The 19,399-nt window shown below is 35.6% G+C and overlaps 2 protein-coding genes and 1 long non-coding RNA gene across 3 annotated transcripts in view; 2 read left to right on the plus strand and 1 right to left on the minus strand.

Moving 5' to 3' along the window:
* The first annotated feature begins 3,650 nt into the window (after nucleotides 1-3,650).
* LOC107288164 lies at nucleotides 3,651-4,819 on the plus strand. Its single transcript, XR_001548892.1, has 3 exons — nucleotides 3,651-3,671; nucleotides 3,756-3,809; nucleotides 4,795-4,819. It is a non-coding gene; the product is annotated as an uncharacterized LOC107288164 (long non-coding RNA).
* Nucleotides 4,820-13,788: 8,969 nt separating this feature from the next.
* On the minus strand, nucleotides 13,789-14,202 carry LOC107288163 (histone H2A, sperm-like). The gene has a single exon (XM_015816751.1). It carries the CDS (start codon nucleotides 14,200-14,202, stop codon nucleotides 13,789-13,791), a length of 414 nt encoding a protein of 137 aa, XP_015672237.1.
* Nucleotides 14,203-16,948: 2,746 nt separating this feature from the next.
* Nucleotides 16,949-19,399, plus strand: part of PDCL3 (phosducin like 3) — an 18,745-nt gene continuing 16,294 nt past the window's right edge. The window contains exon 1 of the mRNA XM_015816741.1: nucleotides 16,949-17,076. Within this exon, the coding sequence (XP_015672227.1) occupies nucleotides 16,957-17,076 (120 nt within the window). The 5' untranslated portion in view covers nucleotides 16,949-16,956. The remainder of the gene's footprint in view (nucleotides 17,077-19,399) is intronic.

A 19,399-nucleotide genomic window follows, 5' to 3' on the forward strand; every position in this document is an offset into this window, starting at 1 on the left:
TCCTGAAAGCTTCCCACAAAGTCAGTGGGGAAGCTGGCAGAAGTCAGAAGATGATTCTACCTTCCACTGCTTTTTTGCCTACTCATGGTCATTCTGTTTCTCTGTTTAAGTAAGGAAATATCTCTGAAAGGATGATCCAACAGATCATGGGTTTTCTTCTTTCGGCTAAAGAAGAAACTATTAAAGGAATAGAGATATCAAGTTTAATGTAATTTTTAATTTATTTATTAAATTTATATGTTGCCCATTTCACTACTAGAACTCCACATGTCTAATTCCATACCAGTGGGGTATACCTGTTGAATTACAAATAATAACTTGCTTCCTTTTTGTTTTTTTAATATATACTATACAGTGAAACCCTCAAGTAACCTTAAAGTGGAATTAATAACAGTCAGGTTTTAAAAATAACAATAAAAATAACAGTCAGGTTTTAAAAACACTGTATTTCTCTATTGATATGAAATTCAGAATGAATTGTCTATTAAAATTTATTGTTAACAATATTATTCTATGTTTATTGTTTGTTTATTGTCTGAGACTAGTTTTAATACTCAGATTGTTTCTAAAGATATAGCTAAAAGAACAATATAATTGATTTATATTGTCCTCCCCTTTTATATATTCCTTTGAAGACCTTGCACTGGGATTAAATCATGTCTAGGTATGAGTGTGTGTCTCTGTGATTAGATTATCCAACCAATCCTGGGTTAGATTCAAACTTATTTATATTCAGTAAAGAGCCACTGAAATAATTGGAACTTTATTATTACTAATATAGAAACTGATTTCAGTGTCTGTTGCAAGTATGATTAAGTCTGTATTCAATTCCCCTGCTGGGACTGCTTATTTGAACCACACTATTTCACCAGAAAATTATAGAGGCACTTCCCCTTCCCACCTAGCTATGTCCTAATTCCCCTCTCCTCTCTGTCCTTTTAAGGGCCTTTCATTCTGCGTATAGAGATCTAACTAATTGGTAGACTTGCTGAGAGTTGATGGGGGAAAACCTTACTTCTTAAATAAAGACACAGCATGAAGCTTAATGAGAAAACTAGGATACTGTGAGGTTCTGATTGGTTCTTTTTTCAGTGTTGCAAATAAAGATGTCTCTCGAGTTTAGACTAGGCATAGAAAAGTTAGTAGCAACCTGGCTGCTTCGTGAACTTGAATTGGCAATACAGAAAAGTTTGGGTTTTTGATTTGGTGGATGAAAATGAAACAGTCATTTTCTCTTTTCCCTTTGCTCTTTGTGATCTGCTTTTGCACAGGACAATTCACTTCAGGTAAGAATCATTCTTGCTCCATATTGATTTTAAGATGTTTGTGTATTGGCCCAACTCTTTGAGTGATTTACTGTACAAATTAAAACCACTTTGCAGATATCCTGTCTGTGTAATGTGTGCTTTTTATTTCTCTAAGGTTTTTTTTAAAGATTTTAATCACAGCTTTATAAGTCAAAGACCTAAAATGGAATTCTTGTTTTAAGAACTTTATCATAAGAGATACAACTCTTGTACTAAATAAATGAAACACTGCTTTTCCTTGACTCATAGTTAGTATTTAGAGAGAGAGAGATCGCTTCTAAACTTTGGCTGCAGACTTCCTATAACTTTGTATATCTCTGAGCTATCCAAGGTCCTAAATAGAACATGGTAGCCATGTCCTTTTCTATGGAGAATTTTTTAGATAGAAGTTTTGGTTGAAACAATTCATGAACGTTAATTAATTAAAACCAGACCACAAGTCTTTAAAGTCAGTATGCATTCATATGTGAGGATGTATTCTCTTTCTCTTCTTCCTTCTCAATTACATAATATTGGCTTTTTTTGTCATCCCAATTTAAAGGTTTTTGTTCTTTTATAAGTGAGGGTGGGAGTTAATCACAGAATGAACTTTTTAAATGCTAAATTCAAATTTAAAGTTCTAGGAAAGGAAGTGATATAATTCTCTGATCAAAGGATTTTGTTTGATCTATAATATACAAGTTTCTTCAGGAGTATATGCATTTTCTTTATGTTAATTCAGATTAAATTAGTCAAATTCTTACTTATTATTTCATTTTAACAGGATTTCCTCAGACTTTTGCCCGCTATCAGGATGAATCAAATGTTCCTAAAAATGAGGTATATAACATTTAACATATTTTCCATGTCTCTGCCAGAAAAATATAAATAATAGGATATCCATGAAAAATATGTATTCTACTGCAGTTAGAGAGGAAAGGCCATGTACAGTAGTGTTTGCTGTATGCAAATGCATGTAAATAAATGAATTGTTATAGGAGCAAAGTATACAAATGTGGACTACATATGAACTAATGTTAGCACTTGTAAATATAATCTTTTGCACAAGTTTTTATCTAGATTAGAAGTTTCTTTTTTTGTACGTTTGCTCTAGAAACTGGCACAATGTTTCAGTCAGAACTCTTTGAACAACCTCAGGTAAAAATGTATAATTAATTTAGAATTATAGAGTGTTCAGCAATGTTGATGCATTCAAAAAATGTGTACATATTCACCCACATACTATTAATTTTTTTTCTATAAAGCTCTTTCAAGCAAATAATCCATGTAAATTATTTGTCCTTCTCTAATGCTGAAACTTAAAACACTTGTTTTTTCTTAACCTATCCATACATATAAAATTAGTTTATATTAACTAACTACAATTTCCAATCTATCTACCATTTGAATATGGGTATTTCTAATCAGCTAACATTGTTGGAACCACAATTCTATATAAAAGAAGTAGTGTGAAAATAACACAATATAAGGAATAATCTAACAGTCATAGTGTCTGTGAGTACAAAAAGTAATTTTAAATTTAAAAGTATTAAAAGTTATTTATTTACTTTAAACTCTTCTTTGACTGTCTGACAACTATTGGCTACTTTATAGATCATACATCTGAAAAGTTATCTATTGTAAACCTATACATTCCACTACTATGTGTTTTAACATTCCAGTCTATTTTTATAGTGATCATGCAACAGGTAAAGGATGAATAATTAATGTGTTTCACATTTTAAACTGTTGCTTCACAATACTTTTTTATAATGTTATGTTCATAAATGATGCCATAAAGTGTAGGAAATGGCAAAATATTTATTAATAAGCAACTGTGAGAATTATCAAAAATAATGTAAATGTTTTGGATTTGACTTTCTTATTAATATATATACTGCTCACAAAAATAAAGGGAACGCAAACCCCTTCAGTTCCATGGTAAAATGTTCCCTTTATTTTTGTGAGCAGTATATTAATTTAACACTCATGTCACTAAAATTAGTTAAAAAGTTCTTTGTATTTTTTTTAAAAAGCTTATATAATAATATATTATAGTCATTCTGAAGTACTCTCCCTTTGATCAGTTTGAACCATAATTCTCAAAATTTCTAGTTCTCATGGATGGATGATAATATTTCAGGGAAGATTGAGGTCAAGTCATATCATCAACAGCAGAATTATTTCTGAAATACATTTTCCCTGCAGATTTCCAGTGCACTTTTGGATTTTTGTAACTCCATGTTTGACAGCTTGCAGATAGATGAGGTAAGGTGATTTCTCCTTGCAAACGGTACCATAGTATTTTGTTGGTAGTAGTTATTATTAATCTAATATGATCATCATTATCCTTCCTAGGAAAATAATCAGGAATTGTATAAAAGAGTGAGTATTTATTTTTTAAATAGAATTGATATGCATATTTTAATTGAAACAATATAAGATACTAAAATAGCTCTTTTTATGCAGTTTTTATTTCACTACTCTAGAGCTCAAGACCCAACATATCCACTTAAAACAGGGGTTAGTACTTTTAACATATTCATTTGTTATACATTTTTAACATACAAAAGAGTATGCAAAGAAATGTACAATAACATATATCTCTTCACTGTATTTATAACTCCTTTAAGCAGCATGTCAATAAAGTAAAATAAAAGGGATCTTCCATGGATGTTTTCAAAGTGGGGGCAAATTACAAAATGGGTGTTGTGACATTGCAATGTAAACTCTTTCCCTTTTAATCCAAGTTTTGGTTTTACCTGCTGGTAAGCAAAGGAAAGGGCTTTTCATGTGATGGCAGAGGGCATTTTTCGTTATTTTGATGAACTCTTGATATGCTGCAGATGCCTGATGTCTTCTGAAATTTATATTCTAATTTCAGGATCTAAAAAAAATATCAAAGCATTAGTTTCATGAGCCAAATGGATTTTGGATTACAAACAATGGCATAAATTTCTGTTTATCAAAAGCTTTCTGTAATATAATATGCAGAATAAAGCCCCTTGCACCTTGTTCAAAACATTCTTTAGATTCTCCTTTCTAATGATTCATAACTGTATCCACATGCATTCAATATTATCAGTCACTACCTATATCATTAATATCTGTCAATAATAAAAAGAATAATTTGGCTAGTATGGTGATTACTGTGCTGGTGATAAAAGAAGCAATAAACACTGGCCTTATATAAGTTTTCAAGTGGTTCAGCTAAAGGCAGAGACCAAATGTAAGCGAGATAGATAGAAACATAGCACAAACAAGACATCCAGACTCAAAAGTACTGTAATATGCAGCTTCATCCTCAGGTGGGCTCAGATTTATCTGCATGCAACTCTTGTCCCCAGTCAATATGTCTGTTTCAGACTTCTGAAAGGCTCCAGTTTATGGATAGTTACATTAGAAATATTCATGCATCAAACCAGTTAGCTGGTATCTAGATTTTAGATATTACTTGTTCTAATATTCTAATATCTAAAATAGCATTCACAATATCTTTTTGTTATAGTCATTCCCTCTGCATCCTTTAATGAGCCTTGCTCCAAAGCTCTCGGACAGAAGAAAGAAAAGATTCCTTAATCCAGTATGCATTCACATATTCCATATTACTTTGTGTCTTTTAATTTACATTTCCTTTTTTTTAGCCATTGTGTCAAGTGATCAAGTTGTGAGCAATTACTAAAGAAAAATACAATTCCCTTCCCTTCTTTGATTTTTTTCTTTCTACATTCCATCCTTTCTATTTCACCCATTCTTTTTCATATTTCACTTTGTTGTTTATTTAAACTCAGTCACAACAATAAATGTAGATATGCCTATTATGAATAGTGGCCAATTCTAAACTTAGGCATTGCATCTTGACAGTATCTTCATGCTGGAGGCTTTAAATCCAGATATTGCCCATGTTCGATTTTGTTTGTTGGCACAGGAGTATGATGCCCTGTGTTTTCATGATATGATGGAATACTTGTCTAAAGTGAGTTGGAATAATTATCAACTGGCAACCAGTTCAGTAAATAAAAATGATCAATTATAACTTGTGACTGGGTTAAAATTCAGTAAATAATAGAGAGAGATAGGGCAAAAATCCTAGCACAAATAAAAGAATATAAGATATGACTGCTGTTTGAGATTTCTGTTATGTTCAGGAGTATGTCTGTGCCATTTTGGTTTAAGAGACCAAAGCATGTTTGTATAATGGAACCATCTACTAACAACTACTAACAGGATATAAAATTGAAGGCATTTAGTCAGACGATAAAATTCACATGTGTTCTCTCCTGCAGGAATTGCAGATTGCTGCAGCAGAATTCATGAAAAAGGTAATGTTAAAAATGCAGATATTACTGTTGTATATGAATATTATTGCCAATTCTCAACTTTTTGATGGGAATTTGGATTGATAGATCACACTGTCAACTATCTCAGTCAGCAAATTAAAGATACAGATGCCAGGAAGCATGTTTTCTATTGCATATGAGACCTCTGAATCTTATACCATCTGTCATAACTTGCAGCCTATTGTTGTGTGTGAATAATAATAATAATAATAATAATAATAATAATAATAATAATAATAATAATAATAATAAAGTTGGAAGGGACCTTGGAGGTCATCGAGTCCAACCCCCTGCTCAGGCAGGAACCCTATACCATTTCAGACAAATGGCTGTCCAGTCTCTTCTTAAAAACTTCCAGTGTTGGAGCATTCACCACTTCTGGAGGCAGGTTGTTCCATTGGTTAATTGTTCTAACTGTCAGGAAGTTTCTCCTTAGTTCTAAGTTGCTTCTCTCCTTGATCAGTTTCCATCCGTTGCTTCTTGTCCTGCCTTCAGGCGCCTTGGAGAATAGCTTGACTCCCTCTTCTTTGCGGCAGCCCCTGAGATATTGGAACACTGCTATCATGTCCCCCCTCGTCCTTCTCTTCGTTAAACTAGACATACCCAATTCCAGCAACCGTTTCTTATATGTTTTAGCCTCCAGTCCCCTAATCATCTTTGTTGGGCTATAGGATGAAGACTTGCAGTTCCAAAATGTTTGTTACGACCTTCAGCTCCTCTGCAGTATTTGTAATTTTTAATATGTCAGAGGGAAAAATATTACTCTGGATGGCACACAACAATCAGATAAAAACCACAAATATAAAAATAAGAGATATAAAAAAATAAAAATCTACATTAAGAAATAAATAGTATAAAAACAAATATATAAACCCCCAAGCCAAGAGAAGGTAAAAATGACCTCCTCAGCAATGGAACCATCTAAGCAAATTTCCCATTCCTAACATAAACAGGTCTTGAGGGCCTTCTGGAATATCAGGAGAGCTAATCTAATTTTGAAGGGAAGAATATTCCATTAAGGTGAGCACCATGGCAGAGAAGACACATCTCCCGGGACTCACAAAATGTAAATCCCTAGCTGATGGTAACTGCAGCATGCTTTCTCTGACAGTTCTAATAGGACAAGCTGAAGTAACTGGTGAGACAAATAGCCTCAGTCCATGCCATGAAGTGTTTTAAAGTTTAAAACAAGCATCTTGAATAGGACCCAGAAACAAACTGGCAACCAATGTAGTGTAATATGCACTGTTCTAGAGCACACATAATTGTGACCACTGTCCTCATTTGGAGGGAAGGGGGAAAGGAGAGGGAGAGGGAGGGAAAGGGAGGGAGGGAGGGAGGGAGGGAGGGAGGGAGAGAGAGAGAGAGAGAGAGAGAGAGAGAGAGAGAGAGAGAGAGAGAGAGATGTACAGTATATACATATACACTTGGGTATTGGGTATTGTTTTAAGTAGACTTGCAGATGATTGTGGTGCTAACGTCTGTTGCTGGGACATATATTCTTTGGGCTCTGATTCCCTATAGAATTGTCTTCTTCCTGAAATCTGGAATCCCTTTAAAGTGACTTACAACTTCATGCTTCTGTCACACACAGTATAACATTTGAGAACTGTTCACTTATACTGAGTTTTGAAGTATTTTATTAAATCTCTCTTATTTATTTTATTTTACAGGATGGTTTGGATGATTTAGGACGATCCTTATTTCTTTTCAGGGTATTAATTTTTCTGTTTCCTTTTAAGAAGAAATTTGACTTTGAGTTACATATTTGACTTGGAGACCATATTTATAGGTTATAACAAGTCTATAATAAACCCTACACAAATGAATTTCTGTTCCCCAAAATTAAATAGCTAGAATATTGTACTAATTAAAAGCTTAATGAGGAATAAAATAGCCTAGGCAAGAAAACCAATTAAAATATTTCTGTACATAATAGCAAAATATAATTATGTTTAGTAGTCTCTCTTTTGAAATTCACTGAGGAAGAAGCCAAAATAAGTATTACCTTGTATTAGTTCAATCCTAATATTGCATTCTCATTATTTCAGTGGAATAAATGATACGGGAGTATACAATAGGATGGTGAAGGAGGGATTAATTGAAGCATAGACCTATCTTTCTTATTACCTAGTGCCTAATTTTATTGCAAATTTAGTACAAAGATTTTTTTCCCACTGGTATCTCATAAGGAATACTATCAAGCACCATCTTATTATTCATTTTCAGCCTAGAAATGGCAGAACTATTGATACTGATGAACAATAGGCCACTAGAAGGTGATTTTTATTTATTTATAAGTATAATATTTCTTTATTCATATAGTAACATGCTTTGTTTCCTTGGAAATGTTCTCATAAGATGCAGCTTGGAACAATGTGTTTATTTAGCCCTTGTAGCATTTTCATTGGCCATTGTAATCGTCCTGCATGAATCATTTTTAATAGCATCATCTGTATGATCTATATGATCATACATATTAAGGCCATTCCTACCTATAATGCAGCGGTTCTCAACCTATGGGTCGCGACCCCATTTGGAGTCGATCGACCATTTCACGGGGGTCGCCAAGCAAGGCTGTCCGCCATTTTTTCCCCCTTTTCTGGCAGGTGCCTTACCTCCCTTGAGCTGGGCCAGCTGGTGGTCGGCCTGCTCCGTCTCTGCCGCTTGCCAGCTACGCCTCGGCCGGCGCAGGGGGCGGAACCACGCATGTGCGGTGCTCCCGGGCAGGGAAAGTCCTCGACTTACGACCGGTTGGGTAGTCCTCGACTTACAACCGGTTTAGTCCTCGACTTACAACCGGTTTAGTCCTCGACTTACGACCGGTTGGGGGTTGCGGCATTAAAAAGGTTGAGAACCACTGCTATAATGTATTATTCATGTTGCTTATGTCTGTCTTATTCATCAGGAGGAGCTGTTGGCACTGCTATGCTATGCTTCTCTTTGCTTTAGCAATATGCTGGCTTTGTTACACTTCACACCTTTTATTTATTTATTTATTTATTTAATTTTCTTCTCTCAACAGAAAACTCTATACCATAATCATTTATGTGAGTTGATGTTTTGCTATGCATGCTTACTACTAAGTAGCTTTAGTCTGTAGAAAGCAGGGTTTCTAAAACCTTCTGTGCCATATCGAAACTAAGAATGCTGCATGGAATTGTTATCAAGTCATCAGGAGTTGAGCTTCATTTGAAGAAAGTCTATTTACTTTATTGATGTTATTTATTTTTTCCTCCTAAAACTAATTATTGAAAATATGGACCATTTCCAAAAGCAGCATAGGCTGAATCTGGCCCAAGGTGGATATAATTTAGGGGTTCTTAATCCGTCCTTTAAGGATATTAATCCTTATTTTTTGTAGTAGTTTGTCTGCTAGAACTGTCATAAAATTAAGGGACTGAACCACTGGTGTCAATTCCAAATAAAATTAAGAAATAATATGATTTGATTTCAGCTCTGCTTTATGACTTCTAAGCTGAACTCTCCTTCATATGCATGTCACAATCTTGGTAAACAAACTGATATCTCATCAGAGATTTCTAGTGTAAATAGTGGTACTTTTTGATATGGAAGTGTGTTTGGATTATTTTAAGTATTTATATTCCTCTAAAGCAGACATGTCAAACTCGCGACGTCACGTGATGTCGCACAACGTATCAGGACGGTTTTGCCATTGCCAGCAATGGGGTGGGTGCGGCTTCCAGATGACGCATCCAGCCTGCGGGCCGGCAGTTTGACACCCCTGCTCTAAAGACTGAACATATTTTAAAATGTAATTCCTTTCAGATTTCTACAGAAGATATATCCATGTTTGGCTGATTTGCTCCATCAGTTTATACTATGAAAAAAGATGTATGTCTATGAATATTAAGAGAGATTGTTCTGTATCATGTGAAATCACGTACAATAAATTTGCAGCTATATATTTTGTTTGAAAAATTTGTGTGGGTGCTCATAGACAATCTTTTCAGTTTCTCTTCATTTCTAAATTACCGGTAGTTACTATAAAGATTTGCATATGACCTATTCAACAAATTACTCAGAACTAAAAATCAAATTTAAAGTTGGCTAACCTGAATAATGTGAAATTTAGAAGATAAAAGTGAATATTCACTGTGTTACAATCCAATATATCATGCTTTTTCCATTTTAAGTTCTAATTCAATGGCAAAAGCTATCACATTAAAGTAATGAGATCACTTAAAAGGAAATTTGCATTCTTCTTTGAAAACATTTATTTAAGTTGCACAAAAATGCTATTGAATATAAAATAATTATATAGTCTCTTTTTAATGCAGTCTGGAGATATATACAAGGTGCAAGCCCTTTCTCCATTCCCGAGGAAACAGACTACTCTAAAAAGACATAAAGAAAATCAAGCATTAGGGACATATGGGTAGATAAATCAGGGAAAGATAAAAGCCTGAAAAATTACAAAAATACAGTGCTTAGGCTGACCACATGATGTTGCATGTCTGCTATAAATGAATGCTTTTTACTTGTAAGACAAATGTGAAATATGATATTATACTCTGCCAAGATTATATATAAAATTAGTGTCTTCCTGCCTAGCTTGAAATAATGCAGAGCTGAGAATACACGTTATAACATAGAACATAAAGTAGAATAATGAGATTGAAATGGACCTTGGAGGTCTTCAAGTCCAATTCTCTGCTCAAGCAGGAAATCCTATACCATTCTGAATAAGTGACTGTTCAGTCTCTTATTGAAAACTAAGTGATGGAGCACCCACAACTTTCAAAGGCAAGCTGTTCCACTGATTAAGATGTGTTTATATATTAGTAGCTCAGGTTGGTAGTCGGGCTGTTGGTTTGATCTCCGAGCTTGGCGATTTGTCTGCAAACGTTTCATCTCCATTTGGGAGAACATCTTCAGTGCGCTTTGAATTATGCTCGTCTGTCAGAGCACTGGCCTTTAAATACCTTTTTGTGTGATGTAAATTAGTGTGGGTGTTATTTGTCTGGATTTTCTGGGTCATGGTCTGGTTTCAGGCTGTTTGATTGGCTGGATATTGTTGCTGGGCCACACCAAACAAACAGGCACCCTACACAGCAACAAAACTCACACCCCCCCACAAGAAACCAGACTACGCCTCAACAACAGCCAGCCAGCCAAACACGAAACTAGATCATGACTCAGAGGCAACCAAATGAACAAACACCAGACTGTGGCCCAGCAACAACAACCAGCTAATCAAACAGCCCAAAACCAGACCATGATCCAGAAACATCCAGACAAATAATAGCCACACCAATTTACATCACACAAAAAGGTATTTAAAGGCCAGTGCTCTGATAGACAAGCACAATTCAAAGTGCACTGAAGACATCCCCCCGAATGGAGATGAAATGATTGTTCCACTATCAATTGTTCTCATTACCAGGAAATTTCTCTTCTAAGTTGGTCCATTCTTTAATGATTTTCCACCCATTACTTGATTCAATGTACATTTTGTATAGTACAGAGAAATAAGATAGACTTTGAGATGAAATATGAAACAAAGTTCATATTTAACACAACATATATAAATATTTTCACCTATCTTTTGAGATGTAACTGATTACCAAAAATAGATTCCGTCTGCCTCCACTCCCCCCTCCCCATCTTCCCTCATCCTGGAGATTCCAGGAAGTTAATTCTTAGGCCACTAAGTACAGGTAGTCCTCAACGTACGACCACAATTGACCCCAAAATTTATGTTGCAAAGTGAAACATTTGTTAAGTGACTTTTGCCCCATTTTATAACCTTTCTTGCCCAATTGTTAAGTGAATCATTGCAGTTCTTAAGTTAGTAACAGAATTATTAAGTGAATCTGGTTTCCCCATTGACTTTGCTTGTCAGAAGGTTGTAAAAGTTGATAACATGACCCCGGGACACTGCAACCATCATAAATATGAGTCAGTTACCAAGCTTCTGTATGTTGATCATGTGACCAAGTGGATGCTGCAATGGTCATAAGTGTGAAAAACGGCCATAAGTCTTTTTTTCAATGCTATTGTAAGTTTGAAAAGTTATTAAATGAATTATTGTTATGTTGAGGACTACCTGTAGACAGAACTCCAAACTTTTTTCCAGTCTTGTGTGGCTGCAGGTGGATATTGACAACAAGGTGACAAATGTATTTAATTTTCAATGGATGGAAAAAGTATCCTGTTTTAGAGTGCTAGGAAAATACAATTTTAGATTAATAAAAAAAGCCCCATTTTGCTAAAAATACCAAATAAAAAATAAAAAATAAAATTTAGCATGAGGATCAAATATTATATTTGTTTCTACTGATAGGTCACAAAAAGTTTTGGAAGTTCCAGAATTTGCTTGCAAGCAACTTCAAGATAGGTAATCCATACCCTGAACATACAATGCATAGATTTCAAAGGCAAATTTTTCTAATGCAATCCTAACCACTTAACAAAATAGGAATTCAAGCTATAGGTGATAAAGCCAAACTGAATTAATTTTATATCTCTCCCCACTATATATATTGAAGTTGTATGGACATATAGACATTCAGGTGTTTCAACTCTTTTCCTTGGGATGCCACTATAGGGCTTTGTACGCCAAAATATCTAGACACAGGGACAGTTTCTTCCCTCATGCCATCGCTCTACTGAACACCTAATTTTCGCAGCTGACAAAATACAGTGACTATTAAGTTTTTTTATCTAATGTATATGTAATAGGGTGTGGTTGCAGTATTATGTATCCCTTTTATTGGCTGTACACTTAGTACTATTATTTCTGTTGCTTCTATATCGGAGACAATTTCTTGTGTTTCTAACCACACTTGACCAAATAAATAAAGTATAAAGTTGAAACAAATATCGTATATGTGGAAACAACTATACATCATTGGAGTGAACTCACATGGTTAAAATTGTATTAGGAGTCTAATATATTTATACTATAATTAATTTCGAACTATGACTACTGTGCCATCAAATGTTACTTGGAGTTCCTTAATCTGCTGAAAGCACTCAATATCCACAGAATACATTTACACATTCATATCAACCCAACATTACTAAAGTCATTTGAGGAAGGCAAAGCAATTATGAGATGTTTCCATTTACTTTTAATACCAGATTCAACATTCATCGCTTCACTTCTGCATGCTTGCTCATAGACTTATAGATGCAGCTTGTTCTATCTAGCTCAATGAAGCATCTAGAAATAGGAAGCTGCCTTATATTGCCAAAGTTCACTTAGTATCAAGCCATGGTTTAAAAAAAAACAACACAGGATGGACTCACACAACAAACCTAATCAGAACCAAGCAAACCACATTATGGATTAGCACAATTTGAGATTATTCTAGACCAGCATCCATATTGATCCATCTAGACCAGCATTGTTGATAACTCTACCCATGGGTCCCAGAGATTCAACTTGGGAGCTTCAACATGAAAAGCATGTTCACTGTTTTTGAGTTATAAACCTTTTTGGACACATTTGCAAGTGAGGTACATTTTTAATTATGAATTACATAAAGACTTGTATTAGATGAAGCCAACAGTCAGGAAGGATTTTTATCAATTCAATGAAAAACTTCTAAGATGAGGAATTCATCTAAAGGTACATGAAGTAAAAGCAAATTAGTTCCCACATCATTAAAACTAATATAAATGCAAGGAAGAATGTAACTACAATTCTATTTCACAATCATAATCCTTAATGCAAGTAAGTAAATTTAAAGTGCTGATCTGGGGGCAAAACCTTGATGAATATCAAAATGGTTTTGCCAATACCAATCATTTTACTTACAGGCTGGTGGAAAAAAACCCCAGGAAAAACCACTTAAGTTGTAAGTTTGAAGAATTACATATCTGAAGAGTGCTAACCTGAGGTTAGCATAAAACATCATCTATTCCTTCTGCAGCAAGATTCCCATAACACTATAAATGATGATCACTAATATTTAGTTTGTATTGAAATAGAGAGGTATACCACTAGTTTTCCACTCCATTCAGGACTAAAGGTCATTTATGTTAGAGCTAGGTGGACATTGTTCATCTTTTGATGACTGTGTGACCCATATATAATTGGGGGATAACCAGTGGAAACTGCTAAAAAAACACCCCAATTTCCAGTCTTTCCCTTTTAGCAAAGATTGTTCTTGCAAGATAAGATGTAGAATATTTCAGAATTCCTGGGACTGATCATCTCCTTTGGTTTCTTTAAGCTGTGCTGTTTTCTTAGGAAGAAGAGGGGCTTGGATGTTGGGGAGAACTCCTCCTTCAGGAATGGTCACATTTCCAAACAACTTGTTCAACTCTTCATCATTCCTTATTGCTAACTGGATATGGCGCGGTGCAATCCGTTGCTTCTTATTCTGAACAGCAGCATTCCCAGCTAATTCCATGACCTCTGCAATCAGATATTCCAAGACTGCAGCCAGATACACTGAGGCTCCTGCACCTATTCTTTCAGCATAATGGCCCTGTTTTAGGTACCGGTGAACTCGGGCCACAGAAAACTGCAAGCCAGATTTTTTAGTCTTGCTGTTTCTGGCAGGCAGCACAGGCTTTGGATGTTTCTTACCACGTCCAGACATTCTGGTTCTATAAACAAAAAAGACCTTCCTTCATTATTTCAATTTAACTCTGCAATTGAACAGAGCCTAATAGATTCTGCTAACAAACTTAACACACTTAAGCACTAGCTAGTAAACATTAATACAATCCCCATTACCATATTTCTATAAAAGACTGTTAAAGAAGTATTTAAGAAGTATTTCCACCTTTCCATTGAAAGATAATCAAGGTAAATGGAACAGCTTTGCCACTGATGTTATCAGGTTCACTAAGTTTGGAAAAAGCTAGCAAATATTTTCAGAATGACATAAAAGGTATTAACTGCATTAGAACAAGAATAAATTATCAAGATTTAACTTTTTTAACCCAGCAACTGCAATACAATATTACATATTCTATGAATATACTTTGTAGCTACTTCTGTAAAAAACTATGAAATCTTTGTTCCATCATTATCATCATTATCCACAAGATAGCTTGTTTGATTTTGGCTATGTGTATTCTCAGCAAATTATATTTAATTATGATTTATTGAATAAACCACCATTTAGCACAATGTATTAAATGGACTACTAAAAAGCAGCAGATTTCTTTGTATAGATATAAAATATTATTAGATTTTTATAACCCAAGTCTGTTAATTAAATAATTGCTACAGAACAGGTTAAATGTTTCTGGCCAATAGTGCAACATTTTTTAATAAAACATTATCTAGTCCTATTTTTTTTAAATTCAACATTCTCTACAATATAAAGCTAATTATATAGTGTTCTTATTTTATAAGTAATATCAAGTAAGGCAAAACCAGGTTTAGTATTTATAACTTTTTAAAAAAACCTTCAAAATTACTCACTGCTTATGTTACTCTCCCAAGTCTCTAGACAGCCAAATACTTTCTTCTTGCTTGAGACAGATACTGCCTCTTTTTAAACACCTCTATTTATAATTACTGTATATTTAAGCAGCTGCATCTACTTCACTATTTTAATTTTAATTGTGTTGATTTTTCCTTGGCAACAAAACCACAATCCCCAGTCTTACAATAGAGAACTTCTTATGGTCAGCAGGATGTTTACCACAATTATTTTATCTTTTGAAAATTAATTTCTAGATTAAAGCTGCATTTACATAATACACTAAACTACAAATTAACAAACTCATTTTAGCTTAGCATGAATGCAAACTAATCTATATGTTTTTTTTTGCTTAGTAAATTATGCTAATCCAGAAAACTGGATTCATTGGGAAAGTATGGATAAGTGTGCTTTCCAAATCTCGTTATTGGGAAACTGTAACTTAATATTAAGTATATAGAAGCCATCTCTGCTTTCATGAACTGGGAAAATTTATTCCTTAACAAGGCAATTTTGAGTCATTTATTGCTAATACAGTGCCATAAGGTACCTTTCCAGTAAGACTTCGTTTTTCTTTTAGATAATGGGAAGGGAGTGTAAGCTAAGAGCAGACACAGACACAAGATCTTAGGCAAAAGATCAAGAAGCAACAGGTTTGACAAATACAGTAAACTTAAGTAAGGTACTTTGAATATCAGTATTGTTTAATTCATATTTGTAAATCCTCCTGATTTCAATGAGACTCACTCCGTTTATTTTATTGACTTCTGAATAGATGGAAGTTTTTGGCTGATCTTGCACGGATATCAGAATTCCCGGGGAATTATGAGAGCTGCAGTTCACATATCTTCAAGTTGCCAAGCCTCAGAAATACAATGCTAAATTGAAATACCCACGGTATGTAAATATCCAGAAAATTCTGGTCATGGACGCCTGGAATTTTGCAGCCTGGATCTGCTAGCCTTAGGTTCTCCACATTAGAAGATAAGCAAACTTTGGATATTGGAAATTTAAAAATCCCATTTCTGAAACTATTTCTGTTATGTTGCTAAGAAAAGTACCTGGAAGCTTCCACATAATTTCCAGAAAGCAATACATTATTTGTTGCACTGACTTGCTTGGATTAGCATAGTATGCTGAATACCCAGGTCATTCATTAGCCACTCTCCTCCACTCTCAAGGCCCTTACCTAATAGGAAAAATCTTTTAATTTACTATTTACTGGATGTTTATTTCTAATTATTTCTATTCCTTGAAACCCGTTTTGGAAAATTACCTTCAAAACCACAATTTATAATCAATAACCAAATTTAGGGCTGAGTTTGGTTGTTTGCTTGCAGACATGTTGTTACACAATTAGGTGCTGATGTTCACTGATATTACCTAATCAGGTTATTTGCCTGCAAGCAAATAACCAAGCTTCCTAATCAAGCTACATATATTCTCTTGTAACGGGATTCAAGTTTCTGTTGATATTTATTTTTACTCTATTTATATATGCATATAAATGGGCCTAACGGTGGTGTTCTCGCTCAACAAAAATCAACATATAATTAAAAATCAAATAAAAAACGCACGGGTATAGCTGGCACAATAAACATTAGCCAGCAACTAGCCAAGCCTTCTGGTGTTCCAAAAAGAAAAAGTTGACCTGCAAGAGAACCGTGTCTATGATTTATGTATCCATGTAACTGTTGAACACAAACATTTCAAGAAAAAAGTGTGGATAGTAAATTTCTCGGATATCATAATTTAGTGCCTCATAAAAGCAATAAGCAGCCCTCCTCCGACTGCAAAATCCCTATTCAGCATAGCGGACAAACGCTGCCGCACTACTTTGCCACCCAGGCAAGGAAAAATGCCCGGATCAAGCCTAATAAGGAGACGTCAGGATGGACAGTGGGCGGATTAGTAGCGTGTATGCAACGCCCGCTTGGGTTCCTCCCACTGATCCGGGAGGACGCGCGCGAGGTTCCCAGCTCGATTTGCCGCTATCTGGGCCTTTCGGCGGCGACAACAGCAGGAAGACCCAAAATGCAGGTTAGCCAGATTAGACCATTTTGTCCCCAAGAAGAGGAAAGTCTCGCGTGCTTCCCTAATAGGGGCGGGATTTCGAGGGAGGGTTAGCTGCCGGGGAGGTGGGAATCAGGAAGAATGGCTTGGTTAGCTGGATTTCTGCTTCATGGGTGGTTCGATTTAGCGTTGTATTTCTCAGGCTTGGCAGCTTGAAAATATGTGGATTTCAACTCTGGGAATTGAAGTCCACAGATTTACAAATTGCCAAGCTTGAGAAACACTGGAGCAGGCTACACGTGGTGACTTTCCTGGCCGTGAAGGGAAGGCGGTCCAAGTTTCTTTTCGCTTGCTGAGTGTTCGTTCAGCGCATGCTCCGAGACCGCTTTTCCGGGTACTGTGGATGGGTGTACAGAAGTGAGAGTATGTATTTAGAGTGCGAGAGCACTTATGATGTTACCTAGTTTGGATAATGAAATGTCTGCAAGCAAGCAAGCAACCAAGCTCAGAGGGCACCAAGGACCCCTCATTTCAATCCTGAACTGCAAATATTCTCCTTTATTAGTTATGTTATTCCGAGTTCTCCTAAGTTCTTGCAATAATTGCTCCTTTGCTTGGAGGAGTAGAAAGAATAAACTCTGGTTTGTTTTGGTTTAGCTGCCTTCCCATTGTAAATGATAGCGAAGTACTGTTTCTTAATAAGATAAATTATTATTTAGCAAATTTATATAGCTGCTCATCTCACAAATTGACTCTGGGCAGCATACAACAAAACAGTTAAAACAAATATTAACAAGTAAAAACAAGTAAACATAAATAGAAGTTAGACTGTGAGAAAATGGACCAACATTCTAAACACAATATTTTTTTATTTGTAAAATTTATTAGCCGCCCATCTTATCACATGGTAACTCTGGGAGGCTTACAATATTAGAAGATAAAACTGTATAAAACATACTATAAATATAATACTATAAAAAAATCAATCTACCTAAAAAGATGGGGAGGGAGGGAATATAATGAGAAAGAGGGGGTGGGATCTGTTAATCTATGAACTACCCCCAATGTGAAACCCTTCATTGGAGTCCCAGGTCAACTAGCAGAACCAGGTCTTTAAGCTCTATCAGAAGGTAAAGAGGGTTAGAGCTGACCTCAGTATGGGGGAGGGGGAGCTGATGGGGTTCACAGCATGCCTCTGCCGGCACGGGTGGGGCTGGCCAATCCCAATGAGATGAGATGGGCCTTCAAGTAGCGAATATCTTCTCCCAGGCTCCCTGTCACATATTGCATGGACCAATTGCAAAATATTATTTGCTGGTTACCTTATGGTTCAGACTACAGTGATGCAGTGAACTAGAACCTTATCTCTTATAGCACAATAAGAGGGGCAGTGCCTGTATTGTGTCTTTCTGTCTCTCCAGTCCCAGGTCTTTTTCATGCTGTGAGGCTTTAAGTTCTGCACCATATGGAGTACTTTCTGCAGTAAAAGACACTCGCCCCCCAAACTCTCATTTTTGATGTAAAGAGAACCAAGGTGGACCTATGCTACAATCTTTCCCCTGCCCATTGTAACAGAAAAATTCATACTATTCAAAAACGGCTTCTAATTTATATTTTGAACCCCTAAATCAGGGGTGTAAAACTGCCGGCCCGTGGGCCGGACGTGTCATGATGAAACTGCGCCCACCCCATTGCTGGCAATGGGGAAAAAGCTCCGATACGTCGCACGATGTCACATGACGTCGCAAGTTTGACATGTCTGTCCTAAATAAAGCTAACCATTACAAGTATTATACATAAAAAGGATGTAATTAACTTTCAGAAACAATCCTTTCTTAGATAAACATGACTTTTGTGCAAAATTGAGAGAGCTGATGCTTCCATTACAAGTACTGGTAACTTTATACTTAGTGGGGAGTAATGTGTTAAAGGTTTATACCTTTTAAAGTTATATTTGTGTCCAAAAACAGACTTGTTGACTTTAATTAATGCACAGTGTTTTTCAACATGATAAACTTGAACCCACTTTATTTGGCTTAGCATTACAAGCAGACTAGTTCATTAACATTTAATTAAAATACTGTTTGTTGTTCGTCCATCGATTTTCGATGAAGACCTTGACATCTTGTGGATTGTGGGCCATCAACGGTATGTCCGTAGATGGCTGATGAGACCGATGTTAGCACGGAATGTTCTGCCACATACTGAACAGAGAAATGTGGACACTGTTGCTTCAGCATTTGCAGCTCTGGCTTTACGGAGTGCTCGCTTCTCTTGTGCCAAGATTGTCCTCCTGTGTTCATATGTCTGGCACCCCTGGTAAACCAGGGTACGCCATGTCGGTCGATCA

Source organism: Protobothrops mucrosquamatus, unplaced genomic scaffold (assembly GCF_001527695.2).
Source record: "Protobothrops mucrosquamatus isolate PMUCROS unplaced genomic scaffold, P.Mucros_1.0 scaffold490, whole genome shotgun sequence".
Classification (NCBI taxonomy): domain Eukaryota; kingdom Metazoa; phylum Chordata; class Lepidosauria; order Squamata; family Viperidae; genus Protobothrops; species Protobothrops mucrosquamatus.